The sequence below is a fragment of the Ixodes scapularis genome, unplaced genomic scaffold (genome assembly GCF_016920785.2).
Source record: "Ixodes scapularis isolate PalLabHiFi unplaced genomic scaffold, ASM1692078v2 PGA_scaffold2__306_contigs__length_199485367, whole genome shotgun sequence".
Classification (NCBI taxonomy): Eukaryota; Metazoa; Arthropoda; class Arachnida; order Ixodida; family Ixodidae; genus Ixodes; species Ixodes scapularis.
Window position 1 is genome coordinate 105828492 of NW_024609857.1, and position 27373 is coordinate 105855864.

Below are 27373 nucleotides of genomic sequence, written 5' to 3' on the forward strand. Positions count from 1 at the left end.
TTCATCTGCACAATTTCGTTTATATCCTCCTCGGAGACCACGTACGATGGTGTGAAGTGCCCGTGTTGTATTTATATATATATATATAAAAAGTCAGAGATCCGAACTTGCGGAGTTGCTATGCTAAGAGTTTATTGACTCCTAGCATAGCAACTCCGCAAGTACGGATCTCTGACTTCACATTTTCCCTGTCCATTGTTCTCAAACTACTCTGCCTCACACACACACACACACACACACACACACACACACACACACACACACACACACACACACACACACACACACACACACACATATATATATATATATATATATATATATATATATATATATATATATATATATATAAATAGTACGAAGCCCGGGGCTTGGATGACGAGAGTTTGTAATGAATAAAGAGCCACTGGCGTAAAAGCCAGTGAAGCAACAATATTTATCCTAACAATATTTATTTACTTGGCACTGGCGTGATTTGCAAGGTGTGTGAGCTTCGCCCTATGTATTGACGGAGAAGATACGTAACATTTAGACTCCCGGACAAATTTAAGTCAAGAGGAAAAAGTCTAAGTAACCCGGCATTAATCACTGAAAATATAAATGAAACCTAAACACATGACTACAACGTCTGAAGCCTTACACGCTACGAAATGCTCGTTATTTTATGAGAGTCCGTACGCGCGCAAAATAAACCGTACTTCCTAAGCGTCAGATACTAAATCCTACATATGTATATGCACTGCATATCTGTTTGATATAAGAAAATATGGCAATTACATATCAAGTTCGATATTTCAAACTCAAAGCCGAAAGCAAAAGGCCCCAGAGGAATTTTCTAACGATCTGCATTCCCCCGTATTAAGAGGAAGTAAGCGGTGTGTTTCCGCACTTGCGGATGCGGACCTTGAAGCAAATTTTTTTAAGTGCACTACTCCACTTTTTATAAATGTTTATGGTTGAATATTGAGGTAACTGCTAGCGATAAGTAGAAAACCTTACATAGGCCGAAATTCTGCTCAGCAGATCGCCAGTGCGAAGTCCCGTTCAAAACGCTCATATCACGAGATTTGAGTCTTCATAGCGGCCTTACAAACAATATATTACAATTTCTGTTGGTAGTTCCTGATAGACTACTATATTAACTAACTGTGAATAAAAAATTAAAGAAATAAAAAGTGTTTTTTTAGAAAATTGATTTCAAACTAGCCTGTTTTTCGAAATATTCGTTTTTCCGGCACATGTAGCGCAATATATATTTTTTTCAAAATATTTAAATTATACTCAAAAGAAAGAACTTAATTGGAGCTTTACGGTGATATAAAGATCATGAAAATATGTTGATTAGGTCATATAGCACAGCATGCTGAACTTCGTCAAATACCGTCGCAGAGGGGCGGTTTGACAAATAAAAAAAAAAAAAAACATTAAGAATGTTATGACCTAGACGCTTAATTCGCATAAAAAAAGCAAATGGCTAGAGTGTTCCCAAAAAGTTATATTTATGCAGAGTAAAAAGTAGGGAAAAGGGATGGAGTGAAATATGACACCCCCGATAAGCTGGAAAAACGTCGGTTTCCACCTTGGCCGCTTCAACGGTCCATAACTTGTGAACAAGAAATCCGACAAAATTGGCGTTTCCGTCTTCTTTTATTATAGGAATTGCCCCAAAACATATATTTTTTTTAAATTAAAAATTTGACCCCAAATTTGTGCCTGAGTTGAGATGAAATCACCCATATATATATATATATGAAACATCTCACAAAATGCCCATCTCTCCGGCTTCACTTTTTTTTTTTTTATAAAATATGATTACATTTTGGATCAAACTCGACGGCGCACATTGTTTTAGTGATGCACCAATCGTTTCCTACAGCACACGAACGCACACATTTACACCTTATTTCGCGGGGAAAAAAATACGTCAAAGCCTATGCAGCGAAAACTCAAGAAAAGGGAAACGTGTAGAGTTCAGTGCCTTTATATATTCTAGCAGCTACTTTTCTAGTTTTCTTATATATATATAGGTGAAGTCAGGTAAATGTAAAAACAATGGACCGGGAAATGTTAAGAAGTCGAAGATCCGTACTGTCGGAGTTACTAATTGGAAGTTTATTACGACGTTTCGAGTGGGGACCCCTATATATATATATACGATCGCTGGCAAATAAGTCGTCACCTTGAACGACTCTAAACAAAGCCCCTCCTTCGGAACATCAAGAAAACCAAATATGGGCCTTGCAATCGTGATTTCAATCAATAAAAAACAAACAAAAAAACCTTGAGAAACAAAACGCGCTTAAACTAACGGGTCCATGGTAAATGTATCCTCAAAATAATCATAAAAAAGACGCATGAGACCAAAAAAAAGGGGTAAGCAAAATATTTAAAGCAGAGATTGACAGTGATCGAACATTTAGCGCCCAGGAGAAGTGACGAAACTTCAAAACATCTACGGTGGGCCGGCCGCACTTTCCAATCGGCAGTCCGTCACATGGGGTATAGGGCGGCGAACTTGCGCGTGTTGTCAAGCGCGAACGCGCGGGCTCCGCCGATGTCAAAGTCATTGCCGTAGCATCACGTCAACGCTCCCCCGCGCTTGGACAATACCCAGAGAACCGTCGCGACCGACCGCAGGCAGGAGGTAGCGAAACTACGAAGCAGGAGGGAGCAACAAAAGCGCAGTTAACGCGAATATTTTCCTTCACTCGCCGTTCTTTGAGAAAAGCTAGACCGTAGAAAATTGCCGTTCCCATTGAGCGCGTTGCTCTTTTTTTTTCTTTTTTTCGATCGTGAGCTCGGAGTTGCGTGCGTATAGGCCTGTACGGTAGTTACAATTGCGAGGCTTTCACTCCGAGTCGGCGTGACCAGCGCACCTCCCTGTCGCGGCACAAGTTTTCCCGACTGTAATAACAGCCTGTTTCGATCGGACGAACCGATGAAGGATCGCGGCAGACCGGCGCGCTCTTTAGCACCAACAGCAGTCGGAGAGTCGGTCTTCCCTGCGTCGTTATTTCGTGCGCGACTTTTGAAAACCAACGCAGCAGCCGCAGCCAGCGGCGGAGTGAGTGCGATGCCGCGGCTCCGAAAGGGACAACGACCGCCCACCGCGACGTGAATGGCATATGGCGTATATGCGCGCGCGCGCGGGGCAGTATATAGAACTGCTGCGGCACTCGGGAGGTATTCTCTCGAATGTCGGTCAGCTCTCGTTTTGTGGACGGTAAACGTGGCGGCGACGGCCGTGCGAACGGGGTTAACGGGGACCGCTACGCCGTTGTCGAAAACCGATCTTTTTGGCCCTTTTTTTGTGTGTGTCGTTTTCGCTGTGTTTCGGTTTCGTTTGTCGTCCCGGCGAGCATAGTTCACCGAGGAGTCAGTGTGCTGCCAGCGCGTGAACCGTTTACAAGTTGGGTGAGATGCCGTGCGGTATACGTTAGCTAGTGTTTGTCGGTGGTTAACTAAGTATTGTGAAAGCGTCGAGTCGCTTGAAGCGACGTGTGGGAACGTGGCGACGGCTGTGTGCTGTTTGTTGGGCGTTGTTTTTTCGTTTGTTTGTTTCTTTTTGGTGGTGAGAGATAACGAGGTTGATACTTTTGTTTGAGGCTGTTGGGAACAGTACTCACGCATCGTGTCTTTTGGGCCTTGTGATTCTCCCTTGGAAGTCACACAAAACCAATTACTCAAAAAAGTGGTTTCATTTTAATTACATAAAAAAGAATACGGTAGTACGTTATTAAGTGCGGAGAATTACATCACGCTTTATTTAGATGTGTTTAGGGTGGGTCGACGGAATTCTAATCGTTCGTCTCTGCGCGTTTCTTTTTTTTTTTTTTTTTTTTTAATTAACGTGTTTTCATTTTTTAGAGATCAGACAGGTGGAATAACGTGCATTCGTAAATAGTTCGATGTGCTATAGTTTGGGTAACCGCGTTTTCTTATTTTGTCCGAGCGTTGACATTCTGAGCGCATGCCTGTCAGATGAAGCAGCTCCTGCTGAACTCCCCAATCGTCATCGAACATACAATACAATTTGTGATTGTTTCTTCACCCGCTCGACATTTTCAAAAAAAAAAAAAAAAAAAAAACTTGTGTGTCCGACCATCGATCATTTGAGACACGCTTATTGCTATACAGCATACATTTGGTGTTTTTCCCCGAAGCATTATACCGGACACTAGAGGAGTTTTAGAACAGCGTACACAAACGATTCTTTGCCTGCGCAAAGAAAAAGCGTCGCCACAACTGCGCACGCGCCGAAACGAAACCGCGCTTTAGATCGGCGCGCGTCGACGACGTTGTTTCTATGCGTACGCAAAACTTGGCAGTACGCTATTTTAAAACACGTCACTTCGTGTCCGCATCCAATAAAAACGCGGCTACCAGACGACCTAGATCGACGAGCCGCCAGGCTAAAAACCTCACACATGCCTATTTCGCCCATTTTGCGTGAAAGTGGCGAGCTACCTAACAACCGTTAGGGCGACCGCGACTGTGATTTGTAAAGTCGATTTAAAAGCCCGGGATCACATACTCGGGGCGTCCGCAGGCCGACAGCAGCAGGCAGGGAACAAGCGTAGTTGGCGATAACCTGTCCCTCCCTCTCCTTCTGCCAGTCCGCGGCTTACCACGGGACTATATTTCAGCGTCGGCCCCAGCGGGGGACCTTCGACCTACATTGGAAAGTGTCTGCCCGGTATAGAAAGTAAGCGCATTCTAGGTCAGCTCTGGACCCGCCGAGGAGCCGTAACGCCTGCTGCCGCTCCCTGCCGCGGCGACTACCAGATGCGTGTTATTACTGAGTCCCTTCGTTCTCCCCCGTCCCTCCCTTCCGAACTTGCGCACTTGCCCCCGGCAGGGGCAGTCGAGAAGACGCCAGAGAGCAGCAAATTAAAAATGAAAAAAAGAACACCGAATCTGGAGCAGCATTTGCCCTCCGGGAACCAAGGTGCCCCCAAAGGGCAAACGGCTGGTGCTTCGCGTCCTGGCCGAGGGTTTCCTCTTTTCGCGTTGATGGAGCACGGACTCTGCATGCGAGAGTGTATAGCTCGGTCAGCGCCTTTTCAACGAAAGATGAAAATGACTTTTGTTGGCCTTTGTTTTTATGTAGCCGTTCGGGAGGACTCGAGGGCATTGTGCGTTTTCGGTACGTGGGAACTTTTCCCGCGAAAGGACCTATGGCTACGCCTTTGTTTCCACGGGCGTTTACTTGTCCATGAATATTATCCAAACAAAGATAGCAGTGGTTCACTGAGTGTAAGGTTGCGGCTCTCAATTAACCCCTCTGACCCCAGAAGTTTGTTTCGTGTTCTTGTTCTAGCCACGGGTTATACAGTGAAAACTCCAGAGGTAACAACGTCTACGTCTGGCTGTGTGTTGTTGTCGTGAACTGCACAAAATTGTTTTCATGACGGCGGCCCGATCGATCGTTTGTTCTGGTTGAGTGCTACGTGCGGGACTACAATAGAGGTCTGCACTCGTCCTAGCCTCTCTCGTTATAGGCTATCACAGGTAACATAAATGGCACCTTCGACAGAGTCAGAGGTCGCCTGGGAATCCTGGTGCTATTGTTTTTCTTGCATTGTTTCTAGTCTTGTGTGCATCACGCACACAAACCTAGAAACTAGACAAGAAAAACAATCAATACTTATGCAAGTCACAGAGGTTGTCTAGCTAAATTTTGATAGGTCTACAAGGTGCTCTTGATTATTAGAATCACGTCTATTGTGTCGTACAATGCGTTATATGTTTTTGCGAGGCTAAGAAATCTTTGCTCCGCCTCCATGGGTATTTTCTGCCATTGTTCCAGTTATCGAGGTTGTAAAAATGTAATGATTCAAAAAGACAGCCGACTGTCCCATGAGCTAAAGTAAGTAAGATCCCAAGCTATTGTTCCTACATAATTGGAAAGTTGTTTTACCCGATTAGTCCTCCACTATTACACTACGGATTGTGGTCGCAATATAGGACTACAGCAGGAATCGGAAGGTTCAAAGTAGAGGAGGTTAGACCAGTGGCGTAACCAAGAATTTTTTTTTTTTTTTTGGGGGGGGGGGAGAGGGTTGAAGTGGCTGGGATATACATGACTTGGGGTGCGGAGAGGGGGAAAGGGGTCAAAAGGCATGTGTATATTATAGGACCGGCTGCGGCTTTCGGAGGGGGGGGGGGGAGGGGGGGTGGAGGCTGAATTTTCGTAGCCCCCCCCCTTCCTGGCTACGCCCCTGGGTCACACAGAAAGAGGGACTCTAGTTCTTTCGGTAGTCTTCGGGAAGTGTTTTATTTCTTTTAAGCGTCATGAGATAATTAAATGTCACACGAGCAAGTTTTTTTCTTTTTTTTCTAAATTCTTACTGGTTAACAAAGAAGCCTCTGGAGTTGAAATATGTACGTAGTTTTTATCGAGACATAAAAACGTGAAAAGATTGAAAGAATAATGTCACCCAAGTAACTCCTGAAATAAGAAAGTACATTACAGGTGTATATCACCGCACAATTTAGCTCGACGCCCAGACATCAACAGGAAAACTTAATATCCTAGCAACTTCCGAATATACTGCACCTGTTAAATAACGCTCCGAATCCAACTACTAGAATCATCAAACTCTCTTCTTATTTTAGTGCCGTAACATTTTTGGCCGGGTCTTTCATTCAGAGCTCTCCAAAGGTGTCGTGCTGTAAAACCCACTGCTGATTGATTATTTCGTACTAAAAGAGCGACAGTATAAATAAAATGACTTTGACATTGATGCTGTGTGCATGAGTATCTTCAGAGCAGGTCCTAGAGTAAAACAGTGCAGAATTTTGTTTTTGCCCAAGCAGGAGCTTAAATAATTTATCTTCGAAATCCACGTGCTTGCTCTCGTGCCCCCAGGGTTGAACAAATTCTTAAATTGAGTATATTAAGCCATATATTCGTAACATCCTCATTTTCTTTTGAAGCCTTTATTTTCTTGCGCTGCCGTCCTGCAGACTAAATATCTCTTTATTTGTTGAGGCTCCCAATTACAACTTTTATGCATTTTTCCCGGCCTTCGTGTTATAAATAACGGACTAGAACTACGTTCCAAGTAGGTTTTTTAGTCTCTTAAATTACCGAATTAGTGGTAATTTATTATTTTCATAAAGTTTACGCCCGGTCGTCTCTCCCGTGATGTGAAAGAGTTCGAAAATTACAGAGATGAATATTTAAAGAACACTAAACAATCTTAAAACAATAGATTTAGTCAAGATAACTTAAAAGAAGATCATTGTTACATCAGTTTATTTATTGTTTAACTCAAAATCAAAAAGCGTAAATTCATCAATCTCTTATTATATATTTCTTAAATGCGTAGTCCTTGGGGTCAGTTTGTGGGCAACCGTATATTGAAAATTATCTTCTCAGTTTTAACATTTGTTAAATAGTGATAATCGTATCTTGAAAACAAAACGGCGATATCGATTAAAGCCAGAACTTTAAAAAAATTTGCAAAACAAAAAAGGTTCCTAGCGGATTCTCCTTTGATCCAAACGGCTACAGAATTATTCGAGTTTTAAATAGCTGTCGCATGTCATTATCACAAAATACAAACACAAGTGTATCCCCGTTTGACGTGTGGTAAAAGTATATAATGCACTTTCATCACTGGAATGACATTTCATTTTGAATATTGAGATCTTTCTTGCTTTGTTTCTAATTCAGCAAATGTATCTCTTTCTGCAAACGTCACTTTCTTCCGAAATATGTCAATTTCTTCAATGCAATAAACCAGGTGAAAACTGTAAACTTTCCACTTTTTTCTTATGTCCTGGTATCGTTAAAGTAGACAGCCCTCCAGATCTATGGTATGCTCCAACGTATAACCCCTTCCATATTTTCAATATTAGAGTCAACTGTCTTAAGAGTTCCTAGTTCTCTCTTCTCGCGAACAGTTATCGATCGACGTGTCAACATGATAACATGTCAACATGATAACACAATTTCAGGGTTTCTATCTTTTTCCAAGTGCAAGGCAGTGTGAAATTTTCTTGATTGAGTGAAAGTGTACCAATGCTAACAATATAAAGCATATAAAGGAAATTGTTTTGACCATATAACATGACACATACCGGAATCGAAGATTCAAGTATACATATATTATTTTAGGCTGTTAGCGGGGGTGTCTGCTCTCCCATAATTAATCCGTGTAATTTAGTGGTTTTCGTTTCGTTTCTTTTATGATCCTATTGAGCACATAAACTTCGTTATTTCCCTCCAAAGTTTTGTCTCTGCCGATGTTCTTAAAGATTCATTACGCGTTCTATTAGAAAGCTGTCTCTTGCGTCGTCCCTGTATATTGACAATATCAGGAGTGTATTCTACAATCGGAAAGTAATTACTATCGTTAAGATTTTTTAATGATTTTAAACTTGTTTACAGAATGAATAGGAAGGCTTTGCGCACTGTTTGAAAGACTCAACAGTTTAGTCTGTTCGTGGGACCCAAATAATTTTTTTTTTCATACCTATTCTAACTGCCTCTTCATATAGACACTTTGCACATGCGCCAGATTGCAGCCGCCATTGCTGAAATTCTCTTGTCTTACCCAGATGCCGAGCCACTGAAAAGGGCGTTGACGAGCCTCCACAAAAAAACAATGCTGGGGAGAAGGACGCAGTATAATCTAAAATGGTAACAACCTGCCCTGTTGTGGTCATGATGAAGTGAAGCAAATGTAATAGGAGTGAAGAAAGATAGAAGGTCGGTAATGGCGGAGCCCATGCACAGCTGTTGCAAAGCGTATATTAAAGTAAGACATGTTCAGGCTGGTATAGACACTTGCGTCCATCTACGACCGACTGTGCCGCTCTTGTGACTGCTTGCGACTAACTGCGCAGCAGCGTAGCCGATCGTAAGCAGTCACAAGAGGCTTAAAACTAGTTTTAAGCTTCCCGGGTCGTAAGTAGTAGCAAGTGAGTGAACCAGCCTTATAACGCGGGCTACCTCTAATCCCAAATAGTTCTCTGATGTCACGAGTATTATCTCCAACTCAACCATGAAACATGCTCTATCTTCAAGACTCTCCACACACGTTGAACAGTAATCTGTCTTGCGAATTTTGATTGTTTTGCACTAAGATTGATAGTCACGGTGGTTGAAAAAATATCCGAAACATATAGCACCCCCGCCACATGCAGTCTTACAATAGGTAGCACCGCGTCCGTAGAAAAACAACTGCATTTAGGTGCGTGTGCATTTGTGCGCGCGTGCGTGTGTGCGTGCGCGTGTGTGCGGGTTGGCGTGCATTCGTGCCTTCGTGTCTATGTGTCCATACCAATGTACTTGCTTGTTTGTGTTTGTGTGTGTGCGTGTGCATGCGTCCGTGTGCGTGTGCGTGTGCATGCGTCCGTGTGCGTGTGCGTGTGTGTGTGCACGTGTTTGTTTTTATGTTCATTTGTTTGTTTCATGTAGGATGGCTAAATAGCTTTTGTCACGCTCCGGTGGATTCGCGACGACGCCAAGCACCTCAATCACGTACGTTTATCGTAGAGAAAAGGAGAGAGGAAAAGATGCGTCAGACGCGGCTACTCCTTTTCTTTTTCTTCATTTTATATATATTTTATGCACTGCCTCTGCCATTGCAGGAGCTATCTAGAACAACTTCAAAAACTTGCTTTCCGTCTCAAAAGAAAACAAAAAAACTAATAAAGTCAACAACGCAACAGCCTTGGGGCTCCACCGAGCCTTTCGCCGCCGGGTCATGAGCGTTCGCAGTCCAAGCGGCCGTCGCTATAGCTCGAAGGTATATAGAGCGTTTGCTCACCTCCGTGTGTCACCTACCGCGATACGTTCTTCTTCCAGACGCACGCCGCGTTTTTCGTTGTGACCGAGTTTAGAGAGTCTCCGTTCCTCGCTTTCTTTTGGTTCTCGAGTCGACCGCGTTGTCCGGAGGATAATTGAGGATCTAGCGAAGGGCGGCCGCTCAAAACGCCGATGTCGCCGAGCTCGCGTGCCTTATCAGTCGGACTTTTGTGCCCTTTATTTTTTTCTTTCTTTCTTCCAACGATACACTGGCCGTGCACGAATCGCGCCACACGCTAGCAGCAGCAGCAGCCTCCCCGCGAAAGTAGAACAGTGTCCCGGCGAGTGCTCCGCGGCCAACCAGTAAAAGAAAACACCTATACAAGCGCAAGAATAGACGACGAGAGGGGGTAGACCTCTGGGGAACGTGCCGAGGGAATTAAAATGTTCGTTTCGTGCTTTTTGTGTGAGGAGGCGATCGAGCGTGTTGTAGTGGTTGTCGGCTTAGTCGATAGCCCAAGTATGCGTCGGAGGAGAGATGCGTGAGCTGATGGGAAAGTTGGAATGTTGTTCCGTGATGGGTAAATGGCCCCCCTGTGCTTTCTCTCTCTCTCTCGCTCTTTTCGCCTGCGCGTCTGAACTGCAACGATGCGACCTTTAAACTTTTTTTTGTTGGGCGTTTAAATGTTAGTTTATTTTTGAAGTTTTGTTTAGAATTGCGACAAAGTGATTATTTTTACTTTATAACGTTCACTGAAGTAAGATAGTACGGGTTCCCAGTAATTCACTGGTTTTAATTGTATTTAATAGCCTGTGATGCAAACGATACGTGCTATATTTCTTAATATTTTGGTTCTTAATGGGTAACTGTAAATTTGTAGACAATAAAAACGCTAAAAATGGCAAAAAAAAATGAAAGAGTGCCTAACACCACAAAGCGCTTTAGTTCACTCTTCCATTGTTTTTTCGTTTTTTTTTTTACGCTTTTGTTTTTTACAATAAAATACCAACTAGCCATTGTACCTATACCTTTTTAATATACAGTTGACTTTTGGTCTTGGAACGGTTAATGAGTCATCCGGTCACCGTTGTTACTGCAATTGCTTACGCTATTTTCACTTCTCGATATGCGGGTCGTCTTGCTTTGGGTGCACCAAGACAGGTCAAACTATACAAAGCTATAGCTACTACGAAAACTGGGTACCCTACGATTCTTTAGGAAAAACGCCCTCCACGTTTTTATATCGTCATATTTATAATCACGACTTGAATTACTGCTATGCCCGTATCACGGAGACAAAATATATTTAGCTGCCTTTGAGAGGTATGTGCTCGTCTCTTTACTTAATTGTCGCCAGTTTTGCCTTCAGTGTAAAATATGTGCAACGAAAATCAACTCGCCTGTTTTGTTAGTTTTGTCAACGTAATTTAACAAGACTGCGGAAATCAAATTCTAGAATTGGAAGCGTGTGGCTCCATGTCTAGGAGCAGCATTTTGCACAGGCTTCTTGTATAGCGGCCAACCGTAGTCTATAATGAACGTCAACTTACCAGAGTAAAAAGCTCTACAAAAATTGCAAATTTAAAATTTAAACGCAAATCTTTTTTTTTTTTTTTTTTTTTTTTTTTTTTTACGCGGGAGCTGGAATTTGAAAACATAGATTCTTTCTATTTCCTGGCGAAAACAGCAGCGACCATCTCATTCTCAGTACATCTGCTTCACCTCCCCAGCGAGGGAAGAGCAGTTTGGTAAAAGAGGGACGATATATACTCATGCAGATTTTGTCCATCACTGGCACTGGGAAATGTCACCGCGCGGTGATTTCCCGACCGTCGAACACAGCTATTCCTCTTCGTAGGGACATATAATCCAGCACAGGTAAACGACAAGTAGGGCGATTTGTTGAATGTCGTTGCCGCCTATGACTGCGCTGGACGCGATCGACCTCAAGCTCCGCGGAGCTACTCATGCAGGTCTAGTGATGTGAGAGCACATTACCGAGCGACGCCAGACGCGGGTGGGGTTCTAAATGCGAAGGTGTGAAACCTTTACTTTTGACCGGGATCAAGAAGCACGGCCTTGGGAACGCTCGAACGCGGCCTAAACCCTGCGGTCGCATGAGAGAGCGGTCCGAATGGGCAGCGTGCCCTATACTATGCGACGTGACGCGCATGCTGTCATCGGTTGCGCTACCAACCAGCTGCCAAGGCGGAGCAGCGCGCCCTCTTTAGGTGTCGCACGCCGCCAACAGAGGACGACGTTTTCCACTGATTCTTAGAGCTAAAGTAACAAAAGGAAATTCCATTTTTTTTTTTCGTAAGACTGCATTGAAGTGCTAGTTTTTCCGGATACCTTGTGTAGAAGCACCTTTGCAGCATGTGCTACTGCAAGGACGCGCAGATATTTACAAATAGGCAGTAGCTTCACAACTCCTTCAAGTTTTCATATGACCCTACATAAAACAATGCCAACGGTTTAAAGAAACTGCACTTGTTTTATTTCGGTTGATAAATCAATGAATTAAAGGATCATTAATAAAATAACTTCAAAACACTCTCATTCGACGTTCGGAAAAAAACACTTTTGCACTTATATTAAAGCAGCTTTTAATTATTTATTTTTTTCGTTTGCGTTACCTTTGGTTATGTAATTTGAGTGTTCAGCAACATCCGCAATGCGTGCAACGTCGTCGACATTGCTTTCTCTGTGACTTCGTACAAAAGCTTATAATACGCAAGTAATTTTTGGAAAGCCCAGATGTTTAAGTTGGTGCATCGGGTGACGTTCGAAGTAAAGATATCAACTCTCTTCAAGAACCAACGCCTGCATATTTCAGTTGCTTGTTACTCCGAATCTCCGACCTTCCAATGTTTTCGTCTCTGCTCACCTCATTTTTTGAACCGGAACCGCGCAGATGCGGTGCTTGTTATAGAACTACTTTCCGTCGTGTTCTTTTTCCTTTAATATTTTATCTCTCATTGTGGTTTTCTTTTATTTTTTACTACTCTCTTTGATTTTCTGGATGATGGCGTTATTTATTTATTTTTTCCGAGCCACCAGAGCACGTGACCCAGTTCAGGTACGCACGTAGGGACCACCGTAGTTGTCTTTGTTCTTTGTTTTTCTTCGTTTCTAGAGATAGTTGCTTAACTCAGCTTGAAACGGCTAAGTAAGGTATTCACGTTGCGTGAATAAGATCTTCATCGCGTGCCCAAATTTATGTGAGGACACTTCCCACAGCGGTTTTGCTTCAGAGCATCTTTCCGAACTATGTTCGCCACCTGTGTTAGTGCTACAGTTTGAGCACGCAACAGAACGGTTTGGCGCTTTAAGATTGAGAACTCTATTTTTTTTTAAATTTTACCTCTAGCAAAAAATGTGTCGTTGTTCATGCGCAAAAAAAAAAAAAAAAAAAAAAAAAACAGTATCGGCGTGTATTTGTTTTTATGTGATGAAATCTAGAAAGACACGTGGTTAGTACACGCCGAATACGTTGCTCACTCACTTACTATGCCGAATTCATATACATCTCAGTTGAGTAGTTTGTCGTTATATTAATAATTTACTCAAAAAAACTAAAATGTTATATCGTAATAAAAACATAGAATGCGTATGAGCTGGACATACAAATGATGTGTCAAGAGTCACTCAGCCAGTACTTTGCTGTATTAACATAACTGATTTTTTCTTTCTCGTATTTTTTAGTGAGGAAAGCAGAGTTTAATTAATTCTATAAAACAACACATAATTACCTGCACCATGGATAAAAGTGCTTGGTACTTTGTACTGAGGCTCAGATTTCGCGATCAGTACAAAACGACTGTTATCAGAACGGCTGAGAAACGTTCTTGTTTGCTCGCTCTTGGTTGACTTTTGACCACCCTAGTTCATCTCATCCAATATAACTTAGCTGAAATAAAAAAAAAAGCCCCATGTATTTTTTTTTATTTCCGATTTAACTTTATTTTTTTTCCTGCATAATTTTCTGCCTGCTGTACTTTCCTCCCTTAATCTCGACGTCGTCCTGAAAGTTCGCGCCATGCCTCAAGTTGCTGGTCTGTCAACAGTTGGTCTACTTTTGCCATCATCTCCGTTCTCGCTCTCGTAAAATTCCGTCGTTCAGGAACGAATCAGCCGCAAATAACCCGGCTCACGCTAAGAACGATGAACGGCCTGACTCCGCCGCCGGCCGACCAGCCGCGCAACGCACGCAGAATCGCGAATTTCTCCCCGGATTATATTATGTTTTCTTCTTGCGTGGGACGACGGTTCGAGTGACGCTCCGCGCCGTAACGACTTTCTCGCGCAAGCATCAAGCGCCGCGTTACGGTCCGTTCCAGAGAGAATTAAGAAAAGAAACTCGCTGCCCAGTCAAGCAAAGACACACACTCACACGCTTGCATGCACGGCTCTGGAGAATTGGTTTTGAGGTCAGCATGCGCTTTGGCGGTCGAACGAGGAGTGCTTTTTTTTTCTTTGGTGAGAGGAGGGGGGATCTTCTATTTAGACGGCGGGAAAAGGTCACTGCGTGCATTTGGTGGCGTGGCGCCGTGAGGGGCCCGCTGCTTTACGGACGCTTCGGGCTGGTTTCACTGTGATGCCCCCCTCCCTCACAATTTGTAGAACTCTCCGCCCACTAAGCAGCATGTGTCCAGGACTGGGAGATTGTAGTTACCTAAAATGCAAGTAGTCCGTTTTTAGTTTCTTGATAGTGCTGGTAGGAGCCTGTGCGGAGCAGGGGTCGGTATTTACTTAGGTGCCCGGATGCTCTTCGCCTTTTTACGCGGTACGCTTTAGGAGAAAGGTATGCGACCTGATAGATGTGGCGAGACCCGTCCTGGGGATGCAGTCTCTCGCATTATAAAAGATAACATAAGAGCATAAAAAATGCGGCGGTTACAGATTGTTGGGGCTCGAAATAAATGTACACCGCACAATTTCCGACAGGTGTACTCATAAAAAATATTGAAGGATGTTAATGATAAAGGAGGGTATCGTGATTCCTTCGACACCTCTGAGGTTTAAAGTGTGTTCTGTGTTTCCTGTGTGTGTTTTTTTTTTTTTTTTTTCGTGAGAGATGTCGATGGAGTATTCCCAGATGAACTTATAGCGGAAATTCTAATATCTAACCAATTATATGTTAATCCTCATCGAACATACTTGCTCCATCCGTTACCTGATATGTTCTTTACATTGGAACCCTCCTACGCGATATTAATACGAAACATAGAGCGAAGCCGGTGAAGCCAGCGTAAACGGCGAGTAAATTCCCATTGGCTGGGCGTTGTCTGTAGGCACCTAGACTTTCATTGACTGCGAAAAATTTTTCAGGGAGGTTTCTGTCAACAGTGTCAATCGATGGCTTTGAAAAGAAAATTTCGTACCTTTCGCTCTGGGTGGGAATCAAACCGAGTTGCGAAACGAGCACGCTTCCCCTAGGCCATGGCGGCTCTACGGTTCCGGTTGACTCAAAATGTGCCAAGTGCGTACGTCATGCTTTCGCATTCCCACACGTAAGCAGTTTTAAGTGGCTCTGCCGAATTTTATTAGGCGATGATTCATGTCATTTTTCCAGCCTCCCCGAGTATTTTTGTGGTCTCAGCCTCTGGCTTAATCCCATTATTGTCATTCACGCTTGTCAGGTATTATGAAGCAATGCCGAAGAAATTCCTGACACCCAGAGTGCTGCTTTTGGGTCGTCATTCCCAGTCCCTACAATCTGTAAAATGTCAATCAATGTTGTAAGTATATGCTTTTCGCACGTGTTATGGCTGTCTTATCGACTGCTCAAATTTAGCTTTTTTATATAACATGTAATACACAGAGGAAGCTCCACGCTGCAAATATTTTATTGGCTTTAAGAAGTACGCATGTGCGAGCGGCTTGCAAATACGTTTGATAGGGTTTACCCAAAAACTTTATGTCATGCTGAGAGTTCCAGGATTAGCAATTGCATTTGCCAAACGTTTGCTATAAGTACAATGAGCAAATTATATAATTTTGCTAAGATTGTTAGATGTGCGATGATTAGAGATGTTATCCTGATTAATTGCTACCCTTTATTTGATTTATTATTTGATTAATCGGTATCGTTGACCTTCATACATGACACCTAAATACTATAAAAACTATACACATTTTTCGTTTTGCTGTTTCTTGCTATGTTATTAAGTTCGAAATGCGCAGCTTCACTTAAAACTTGACGCTGTACCGCCGACAAAAACAAAACACAGGTACAGTTATAAAAAATAAGATATTTTAATATTATTTTTCAAATTTGATAATCAACCTTGTTTACGATGATTGAGATTGCTAAAGTGATTTACCGTGATATAGAATGGTGCTGCCTTCTAAAATGAAAAATAAAAAAGCCCATGAAGTTGTAAAGCAAGCATTTTCACTGTATTCGAACCCAACCGATTAACCGGCTAAAAATATTATTCGCGAATAAAACAATAGCCGATTACTCGGAAAATAATTGAAAAATTTCTCAGCCCTAATTATAATGTGTGAATGACTGGAGTACAAAGACGGGAGGGGGGCTTGCAACTGGCGTTCAGTCGATCTCACGTTCACGAATGTACGTAGAACCGTTTATGCACAAAGTAGGCCGTCCTTAACGTATCAAAATAATGTAGAATTTCTAAACTATTGTGTCTAAAATAAACATATATATATATATATATATATATTATTTTTTATTTTTTTTTATTTTTTGTGAGCACGTTAGTTTGGTGTTTACAAATGAGAACACTTTACGCTGACTAGTTCGCACTCGTTCGAATACAGTTCAGTGCCAAATAAGATCCATCTACTTAATAATTAAGTCTAAATTTGTTGTACCTTTACAAAAACCTCCGTAGAAATCTGGACGTCAAAATTAAATATTCACCATCCCTCATCCCCTTGCAAAAAATAGCCTGTCGCGGAGAAGTCAGATGCGAAATTGACCCAATGTTCTACTCGACGCGCGTAATAGATTCACCTCTTTCCATACTCCGTCATTTCACCGATAAACAAAACAAAACAAAAATATATAAAAATAGGTCGTTCACAAACGAATATTTCGGATCCCGACAAGATTCATTGCACTTGTAAAGTGTTTCCTTAGGTGGTTTGTGTTTCTTTTTTTGCTGCCCTCTTCGTTTTTCTTGATATCTTTTGCTTTTATGTTTACGATTTTAATTAAGGGTCATCTCTTCTTCACGAACTGTGATAAATCATGCGACGTGTATTTAAGGGCATTATTTTCCTGACGTGTCCAGCGAAGCTTGTCGATTAGATAATGTCTATGTCGTAAAAAAGAGGCGTACACGTTCGCTCGCCGTAAGCGATTGTTCGTTCCATCAACCCTTAACTCTTACACCTCTACATATATTATATATATATATATGGCAGACACTCTGTGACGTCACGCCACTCCGGTGGCGCTGTTGTTGGCACTGCGCATGCGCAGACGTCTCGCCTCGGGCGTATCTGGTTGCTCCGCGCGCGCAGTGCCACACGTACCATGTGTGTACAAACGCGGCTTGTTTGTAAGCAGTGAGTTCGTCCATATACCAGCAATAGAGGGGAGCGCTGATAGAAAAAAAGCTTCTGTCAGGAAGGTCGACTCTTTTCAGTCTTCATTCATCTTCGCTCAGGTCAAACTTGACAATACTTTGCGGTGTAAAAACCCGTTCCCCATTTTTCGTAAACAATTGTATTTGTGTGGTTGCCTCCTATTTTAATTACATCTAGGTTTCGCTGAGAAAACAGTTTATTTTTTTCAACGTCAGGTTACTGTAAACGTGTATCTTGAGCAGTTTCAAAACTAAACGAAAAAGAGCGCGGTAGCTGGTTAGGGTGGAAGTATAAGTGAAAACAACAAAATGATATATCGTCATCTGTTTATTTGTTTTGGTGTTCTCGTTTAATCTTATGAATTTCAAAAGTGTAGAAAATCACTTTGACTTTGTGTGGCACAGCAAAGAGATTGATTTGTACTTACGGAAAATCCAAGCATCTCCACTCACTAGTGAGTGGAGATGCTCGCACGCACTAGTGAGTTGAAAGCAGTCTCCACTCACTATTTACTCGTGGTGAATTATTTAAATAAAAAACGAAATATATATAAATATATGGATTATAAAATACGGCATACTCGCATAGCTTTAAAAATTAGTCACGGTATAAATAGACCGTGTTATCTTTTCTAAGGTTGCTTTGAATTTTGATTCAATAAAATGCCTATCTCTTAATCTAGTTTATAAACACCTCACAGCGCTCAAAATATTATCACTGTTTTCTTCTAGAATAGTGTAATATGTGCCCCACGTTGGTGTAATAACGGGGGGTTTGCTTTAAGTATCGCATATTCAGCTATTTTAATTTTAAAAAAATGTTCGACGATCAATATGGTTCATCTGATGGAAATGCGTTAGCATCGGTTCTTTTGCGCCCCCTTTTCACACCTTTTTATTTGTTTAGGACCGCTTCACATTCGTTTGTCACCGCGTTCCTACCGTTTAATAATGCCTTTTCTCTTCGCTTTCCTCTGCACACTTCCGTCGCCTCGCCTCTGCGGCAGCAGCCAAACCACGCTTACGCTCTTCCTCTGTATCGGCCTGACGTCGCCAACGCGTGGCCTCGGCTTTCTTCCATCGTCGCTCTTGGATACGGTCGGCCATATAACTCGTGGAAAGAACCACATCCATCGCCGGAGCGGCAACATGAGCTGGGCCGCTATGCAAAGCGGCGTGGCGCCTGTTCGTCTCTGGCTACGCGCCAGCTGTGCGACGCTCGTATTGGTCCGAATCACTGACGTCAGCACGCGTCACCCTCTCCCTCTCTCCCCACCGCCGACAGGATACCACCTCACCACTCCACTCTCCTCGCGACGCGACGGACTGACACCGGCGGGTTTTCACGAAAATGAGTGTTATAATGCTAATACATAAAAAAAAAATCTGTCGTACATCCGTAGAGATTTATAGACTCACAAAGACACAGCGCATTCGATTTTAGATATTGACGCTCAACTTATTTGTAGCTTATTTACTTATGTATAGCTTATACGCTGACATTTAGAAGGCTTTATTTCGGAAGGGAAAAATACTTCCATGGTGTGCAGCGCACAGCACTATACTAAATTCATTTATGCGGTATAATAAATAAACAAGAAATTAAGATGGTAAGATGGAGATGGGATGGTAAAATGGCAATCGTTGTCTATTTGTCAGCTCCGATGCAAGATTTAGAAATATGGTTGCAACCCCCAGTATTAACCGTTATAGGTTTCAACCGACACTGCAAAAAAGTTGCCTCAATCTTGGTGTGCACTACGACGAAAGGATATATTTGGTGTGTACGACAACTTACTTAAAGGATATATTCATATATTACGTATTTACTCCAAACTAACAAATTAAACATTTTTGCCGTAAACTAGTATGTCTTTTTCTTTAAATTTTGAGGCAAAATATTTCTTTCTGCGTGTAAATTTATATATATATATATATATATATATATATATATATATATATATATATATATATATATATATATATATATCAGCTCATAGATAAAAGTTCATCTCATTTGGTGACAGCTAAAGACAGAATTATTACCATCTATGACGATTATGACATTTTGAAAACCTGCCTGCAGAGGTTTCTTTATATACAAAACAACGATGATGTAACCGAAAATTGACATAACGTCATGGAAAAGTTAATTCTCAACTGTGAAATTCATTTTTCTATGGCATGTTATTATCGCCAAAACAACAAACCTCTTAGCGGCTTGAGCGTCGCACGTTGACCGCTTCACGCTTCATAAAATATTTTTTTTTTTTCAATGTCAGACTTGAGAAATTAGTTAGTCTTGCATCCGCTCATTTGTTCTAAGTGTACTCGCAAAGCTAGGACGATATTTTATAGAATAATTCACCAAATCTACCAAAGTGGACAAAAATAACTTTTTTCGGGCCGAAGCGGATCCTGTTTATCTACAAAATGTACCCCCCCCCCCCCCCCCCAAACCAAAACAAATATTTCCATTTACATCTATATATATATAGATGTAAATATATAGTATATCTTCTTTTTTTTTTCTTGTTTGTTTGCAAAAATAAACATCGCATTACCAAACTCTCAATCTCCGCCCAAATCTAGCCCTACCGGTTCAAACCAGATGTCAACGTTTCAGAACTAACCGTTATCTTCTTTAGGAACTGTAAACGATTTTCTGAAATGTTTAATGGGAGAATGGCAGCCGATGGACACAGTCCAATAGGTGGTGCTGAATAGCGCCAATTACCGAAAATGGACCAAAACGGGTCCCATTTTCTCATTGAAATTTTCAGAGAAACAGCTCAAACTTTGGACTATAAGATAACGGTTAATTCTGAAACCTTCGCATTTGATTTGGACTGATAGTGCTGCTTTTGGGTGGAAAATGAACGATCGGCGATGCGTAGTTTATTTTTGCAGCAAGAAAACAAAAACATAAAACCCCAAAAAAACATGGCAATTTTTTTTTTTTTTTTTTGGGGGGGGGTGGGTGGGTAATTATTTTGTATATTGATTTTGTCTTTCTATAAGAAACAGAGTGTTTTCAAATACCGGGTGTCTCAAGTAAATGCCAGGCTCTTTAAATCGATCGCGAAATTCGATTTCTTAACCTATCGCGCTACGATTTCGTGCAGCGTTGCCCACAGGTACTGCATTTTTCTATAAAATTTTCAAAGCGCGAACTTCACCGAGGAAAAAGTAAAAAAATAAAAATTTTAACTTCTACGGAAACGTAGCGAACTCACCGGTCTTCAAACCATAGGGCGCCCTATTGATTGAAGACCGCTGGCTTCGCTGCGTTTCCATAGAAGTTAAGACTTTTTTCTTTTTTTACTTTTTCCTTAAGTAAGTTCACTCTTTGTAAATTTCATGGAAAAAAAAATGCACCACCTGTGGGCAACGCTGCACAAAATCGTACCGCGATAGGTTAAGAAACCGAATTTCGCGGTCGTTTTAAAGAGCCTGGCATTTACTTGAGACACCCGATATACTGCTCTTTATTTTATAAGTGTAACCATCAAAAGGTCATGAATAAACTCAAGAGTACCCGTATGTTTATTAAATTAATACCGACATAATAATAACAACTGACTATGTTTGGCAGTATGTCGACTCTCTTTGGATCAGGCATGGTATCGGCTAAAAGGTTTTTACTGCTCGCACTTAAAAAGTTACTACCGTATAATGATTATGATGCTGAAATAGCATTGTTCATGTTAACAAAATCTGCGTCGTGAGGCAATTTGAGTTGTTTACTTGAAAATCTCGAACCCAGAACCCTTCTTGCGTTTCCTGACTGCCCGGACTTAGCTGTCTCTATATAATGTCCACAATGAGCTAAACACGGCTGCATTAATTCCCAATTAAAGACTCCAAACTAAATTAAAAAAAAAAAGTTACGTCCAGCATTTAATTATAGACTAGTCTGATGCTGCCATTCAACGAATGAAGCGTTTTCTTCCTGGTTGGAGTTCCCAGCGGCTTTCTAAATCCAACCGCGTTCGCGCGCCGGATGAGCCCTAAGTTCGGTTAGGACAAAAGCCTCGCTCGCGGATCTTTGACCCGAGCACGTCTCGTCGTTCCTTTTGGGCTTCCTCCCTCTTCATCCTTCGCCAAGCACATTAACGTCGTGTGCCCGCACCACTCCATTAATCGCCGCGAAGAATAAATTTCCTTCCTGGTCCGACATTGCTGGCGGTCGTCTCTCGCCCCAATCAACCTTCTTCAATCCTCCTTTCAGGCATACTCAGTGCGGAGGACCCAATGAAAGTAGGTTAACTTCTCCTAAACAGTCGATCGCAATAGACCCTTTTCAAAAGGGCGCGCCCTCTAGTAGAAGCTGCGCCAATTATCAGAGTCATCCATTGTTTGGACGCGTGCTGCTCTGAGCACGTATTGAAAACACGATGACTCCGTCAGTGTTGGGCGTGAACTAGGCTTAGCCCGCATCGAAAACGAGTGCTGCGTCTGCGTTCGGTGAAGACTCGGATCCAGTCGCCCTTTTTGCCCAAGAAATGGCGATCGCCAATGTTGCTTGACAGACTCTTTGAAAAGGGTTCTATTAACAACGGACAGACTTTTCCGGGACGCCCTCACACGACCAAAGGAGCATTCTTTCCGGACCTGCTTGCTTGCTGCACGCAGTCTTGTACATACGACGTCGGTTTCCTTCCCTTGATCCAGACCGGCGCGACGACCGCCGACGCCATTGTTTTCCCACCCGAACGTCCAGGCGATGTATTTTTTGTGCACGCACACAAGGATGGCCTGCTTTCGCGTGTGTGCACAATGGGCTATTTTGGCGCGTCGCGCCTCCTGTCCGCGGGGACGGGACCGACGAGGAGGTCAACGTATTCCAAACGTCCGCCGTATGCATATTCAGCCCGAGATGTAGGCGGTGATGTAAGTGACGGCTTTGTCGGGGCCCTACCCCTGTATACGCGCGGGTCGGATAATCCCACGGTGGCTTGCTTGGGTCGGACGGTTCACCGCTCGCGATTGCTCGCCGACCCCGAGAGTCGCGGGTGCTTCGCTTCGGCAAGTTGAAAAGGGCGGGACCTTCCTTTGTTGCTCGCTTTTGTTTGTTTTGTGGTGGTATTTTTGTGTCCAGCTGTACATATCCTTCGGGAAGTCTTCACTTGTCCGATTGTTTGTAGGGGACGGAGTCGCCGTCACGGCCCGTTCGTTGGGCCACTCTTGATGGATGAAGATGAATCTTCGCAGTTCTTGGTTGGCCCCTGACGAAAACGAAGGCCCATCTCCAGCTGCTTTGATTGAGGCATTGGCTTTTGTACCGGAGTTTAGGGCATTATTTGCTACATGATTAGACGGCATCCGGTGGTTTGGAGGCTCCTCGACTGTGCCGAATGCTTACGATGGTTTTATGTGATAGATCCACCTTAATACCTTCACACCTAATCTTTTAGCCATTTTGAACGTGTAGTAACATTTCATTTTGCGACGACGATCAATAGGGTTTATTTACGCCGAATTGAAACATATCACCAATTTTTCGTGAATAAACCCAAAATGCTCGACTGTTATCTTTAATAAATAATGGTTTCTAAGCATTAGAATAGAATAAGCTCTGAATCATTTCTTGTCATTCCGCAGGGCTTCTAAGCTGCTTGTTTGATCGCAAGCAGTAACATAATTACGCACACCTTTATATAGTGCCAATGATGATTAATCAAATCAGTGTTGTAAGTTTTTGGCCTTCTCTCTGAACTGTCCAAAACTTAATTGGCCCATTCGGTTATCAATTAACTCACCAAAACGGAAACATGTTGCCTAACTTTCGAGAAAGGAAAATGAGAGGCTGCGTAAGTTTTCAACGTGGAAGTCGCGTGCTCGTACACAAAAAGGTTTCCATTGAGGTTTTCACTTTTGACACCTATGCCCAGTGACATACATCACATGCAATGCTCAGTACTATGCTGACACGAGAGCTCAAAAAATGCACGTCCAAAAGAAGACCTGCTTCCATTCTGTAAATGACGTAGGATAAAAATCTAAACATGTGCTTAGCATTTCATGTCGATTTGCGTGTAATCCACTGGCAGGAAAAAAAAAACACACACACGTATGTGGCGGGGGGGGGGAGGGGGGGGGGGGCGAGGCGGAAAAGAATAGTTAAAAAGCCCTATATTATTTTTTTTTTTCAGGTATGTCTTTTGTCAGCACTAACTATGTCGTATGTTTGTCAAATAAGTTAGTCCCGGTGAACCTATGGTGGCTCTGCTGTATATGAGAAATGTAGCTAGTGCAGTACCACCGCTAGCTAGCCTGAGGTTTGCAACGTGCGTCACGCAGCAGGGATACACAACCGCGTGCCGGCACAATGCTCGTCCAACTAAAAAAAATATATATACATATATAAAGGAGGACAGAAGTAGGGATTGATGCCAGTAACCTCGGGTTCTGCAGCGCGAGCTGTCGCTCTGCGTACTTCTAGCTGCGGTACCACACGGCCACCGATCCCCCCCAGAAATCAAACGAGATTGAAATCACCAAGATTATAGCATCAGCTTATGAGATGGTGAGATATTCCAGCGAAGCCGTCCGGGCCAACAGCGCCGAGAGTGGCGACGGGTACTTACCGACACAGTCCGTCTTCGCGTCATGCTGAGCGAGGAGGAGCACGCCACACAATCGCGCACTTTCGAAGGAAAAAACCGCAGGTCCCCCAAAAATCCACGAACGACCGCAACGACCAAGAGCCACCGGACTGAGCCTGCCATTGAGGAAGAGTTTGGGCTTTATAGGAGGACTACTCTCGCGGATGCCACCTCGCCCCCTCTCCACACTGAGGTCCGGCAGAGGAGCTCTCCCAGTGGCCGAAAACGAGAGCAAAATGAGGACGGGGCCCGAACGATCCTCCTCGTCATTGCCCCCCACCACCTCGCCGCAGACGCTCCCCTGCCCCTCGGGGCACGGGGCCTGGGTTAGCCCCCTCGCTCGCGTCAGGGGCTCGGAAGTGTTCCGAGGGGTAGGCGACTGTCCCCCTCCTCCACCTCTTTCGTCGAGAAGTGTTCGTTCCGTTATTCGGAACGGCTTTGAAATTTCTCTCGCGCCACGGTCAGGGTCACCAACCGAGCCGGTGAAGAAGGAAAGCTGGAAGGGGGTTCGGCGGAGGGGAGGGCGGGACGCTGCTGTGTTTTGACCCATATACGAAGAGGAAAGAGAGTTGAGAGGGGAGGCGTCTTTGTGCCCAGCAACCTTTCCTGGCGACTCTTTTTTTTTTCTTTTTTTTTGAAAAGGGGGGGGGGGGGGGGGGGGTCGGTGCGCGGGTGCACTGCTGTGTTTGCGCGCCGCGGACCAGGTAAGAAGAAACCAGTTGTCGAAGTTCTCGAACAGACGCGCCGCACAGCGCTGTCTCCGCATGTGACGGCGTTGACATCGCCGGCGGTGGTCGGCGGAGAAACGAGAGAGCGGGCCGACCTGTCCCTGAGTGCTCTGCAAACGAAATGAGCTCTCGCCTTTTTTCGGTGGCACTCGGGTGCTTCTGCGCGGTGGACGACCAGGGGAAGGGATCGGGTCAACACAGGCGACAGCCGCTTACTCAGGCTCTCTCTTTCAAACGCGCTCTCTGTGTTCTTGTATTAGTTTTTTTCTTTTTTTATATTATTGTTTTTCGGGAAGTGACGCTGACGAAAATGTGAAGTGAATTTTTCTTTTATAATTGGGCTATTACCATCCCAGCCGGGCACGAGCGTTCGATGGGAAATGGAAAGTGTCACGGGTTAGCCTTCTTTTTTTCGGTTTGTTCGAAGATATTGTGACATCGGGATTGATATTTAATGTTCTGTTTGCTGTGGTGTTAACTACTGCGTCCAAATAAAAAAGAAGGGTATTTGAAATGGCTCTATACAACCCAAACGAGCTTTAGTCAAGTTCTTTCCTCACTCATGTTTTCTAGTTGAACACGTCGCTTGAAAGGAATGGTTCATCTTTCCGTGTAATAGCAAGCCAGTAACTCAGTTCAATTTAAAACCGTTGTTTTACTAGGACAGTAGAGCAAATCTTGTAGAAAAGTAAAAAATAACTTTTCCAAATTGACAAAATTCACTTTCATGCTGACTGAAGTTTTAACGGCCTTTCTCTAATACTCTTCCTTCTCTGCCATCTCAAAAGGTATGTCAAGTCTGCGAATTACCGGAAAATGTAAAGCACAAGATATAAAGGAGACATTCTGGCATTCTGCGTATATCGGGGAAAAAATTAAATATATATATATATATATGCCTTGAGATTGCGCACTAGTGAGAGTGTAGATTGATTTGTGCTTCCGATCGAGAAAATATCGAAGCCATTAGCTTTTAAAACATAGAAACACTTGAGCTTCTTCAAGCATGTATCTACTACGACCAGGTTGAATTCTCGTACGTATTAGCACATTGTAATTAACTGTGCTACCTAGTTGGGATACTTCTGGGTCTTAAAACTGAGTTGCGCCCGTATATATGATATCCAGAAATCTCCCAATTTGCGAGGTTTACCTTAGAAAATTACACTAGTGCACACACGTGCCAAGATAAAAACGAGAACAGATGCGCCCTTGTATCAAGGTTGCCAAATCTGAAAAGAATATTAAGGAGTCTAGAATCACTTTCCTAGGTCACTGATGCGAATTCGAATGTCGTCTAGGAAGCACTGGTACTCAACACAGCCTTTTGGCGTAATTCACGAAAGATTTGATCGATTACATATAGTCGCCTCAATAATTGCGGTATGAAACGCATAAAAGTCGACGCTTACTTTATAGAAACTCAAGCCCCGCAGAATTAAGGAACACACTCCCCGGTTTCATTCCAATCTAATGGATTCTGTGCGAAAAAAAAAAGTATACGTTTCTTTGTTCGTTCATCGTTTCATAAACACTGCCGTTCCTCGTCTTCCCAATGTCACTACAACGCATACACTTCAAGGTCGAAGCGTTTCAAGAGCGCGAAGCGGTTTTTTCATCCTGCTTAGATTCGCATCAACCTTCTCACTCGAGGCGAGGGTCTGGTCGAGGGAAAAACGGGCTGCGACGACCGGTTTGAGACAATGTCCCGTTTTCTCCAGAGCATATTGATTTGCACTTCGCATACACCTTGTCGAAGCCGTTCGTTTCGTCGTCGGTATTGTACGCTCTAGAACGCCATAAAAAAAATATCGCAAGAGCTGTGTGGAGCTTAAAAAGCGGTTGTCTAGGCTTTGGAATTTTTCAGATGAAAGAATTCGATTGCCGGAACATTTTCACGCTCTGGTATTGCGTGTGTTGAGAGCGAAAATCACCCGCCAATCAACGGATGATAAGATACTTCAACCCCCCCCTGTGAACGACTGTAGTTAATGAAAGCTTAAGAAGCGCAATGCGTGACGAATGTCGAGCACGCTATTATCACTCCTTCATAGATCCTACGCAAGAGCTTTGCGTTGCAAGCGGTGTCTCATGCCGTCCCATTGAGCGCGGATCGAGCAAGAGCACATAGGCCCCGTAATTCGTAGCGTACAATCTGCGAAAAGTAACCGATAAAAGCCCCGAAGCGCGGATCAGGAAGAAGCGTGACAATGCCCTTCCACGTAACAAAACGGCAGCCTAGCTTCATAAAGTTAATCCCCGAAACCCCTGCTTATATCACTTTCCTCCCCCAGGTTTCTGATGGACGGCGTTGACGAGAAAAGTTAGCGATCACGTAATGAATGCTTACATTCAAATATATTTATCACGCGCAATACTCCTCAAAGGGGTCAACAGCGAGCCAGTCTAAAGGATCGTGTATGCATACGTGCTCTCAAACAAGTGTGCTCATTTACAAGCATAACGGCACTCCTTTTAAACTTTTACTGTCTAGATGGTATTCTCTTTTTATGATTTTATAATTTCGCCGCATGACGCAGCAGCATCACTTGACTACCTCCTTCCTTAGAGATCAGTGGGGATTGGCCTACCAAGGACCGGAAAGGAGATGCGTGCGCCTCTTTGAGAGTGTGTTTGCCAATATATGGGAAGCATATTCTTCTTCATATAAACTCTTCAGCAGTGTATATCAATCGCTCCTCCACAATGCTAAT

At 43.3% G+C, this 27373-nt stretch overlaps 1 protein-coding gene across 1 annotated transcript in view; it reads right to left on the minus strand.

Annotated features, from left to right (window-relative positions):
- Window positions 1–24373, minus strand: part of LOC121046848 — a 47306-nt gene extending 22933 nt beyond the window's left edge. Inside the window, exon 1 of the mRNA XM_042291490.1 lies at window positions 23914–24373. Within this exon, the coding sequence (XP_042147424.1) occupies window positions 23914–24054 (141 nt within the window). The 5' untranslated portion in view covers window positions 24055–24373. The remainder of the gene's footprint in view (window positions 1–23913) is intronic.
- Window positions 24374–27373: the final 3000 nt, after the last annotated feature.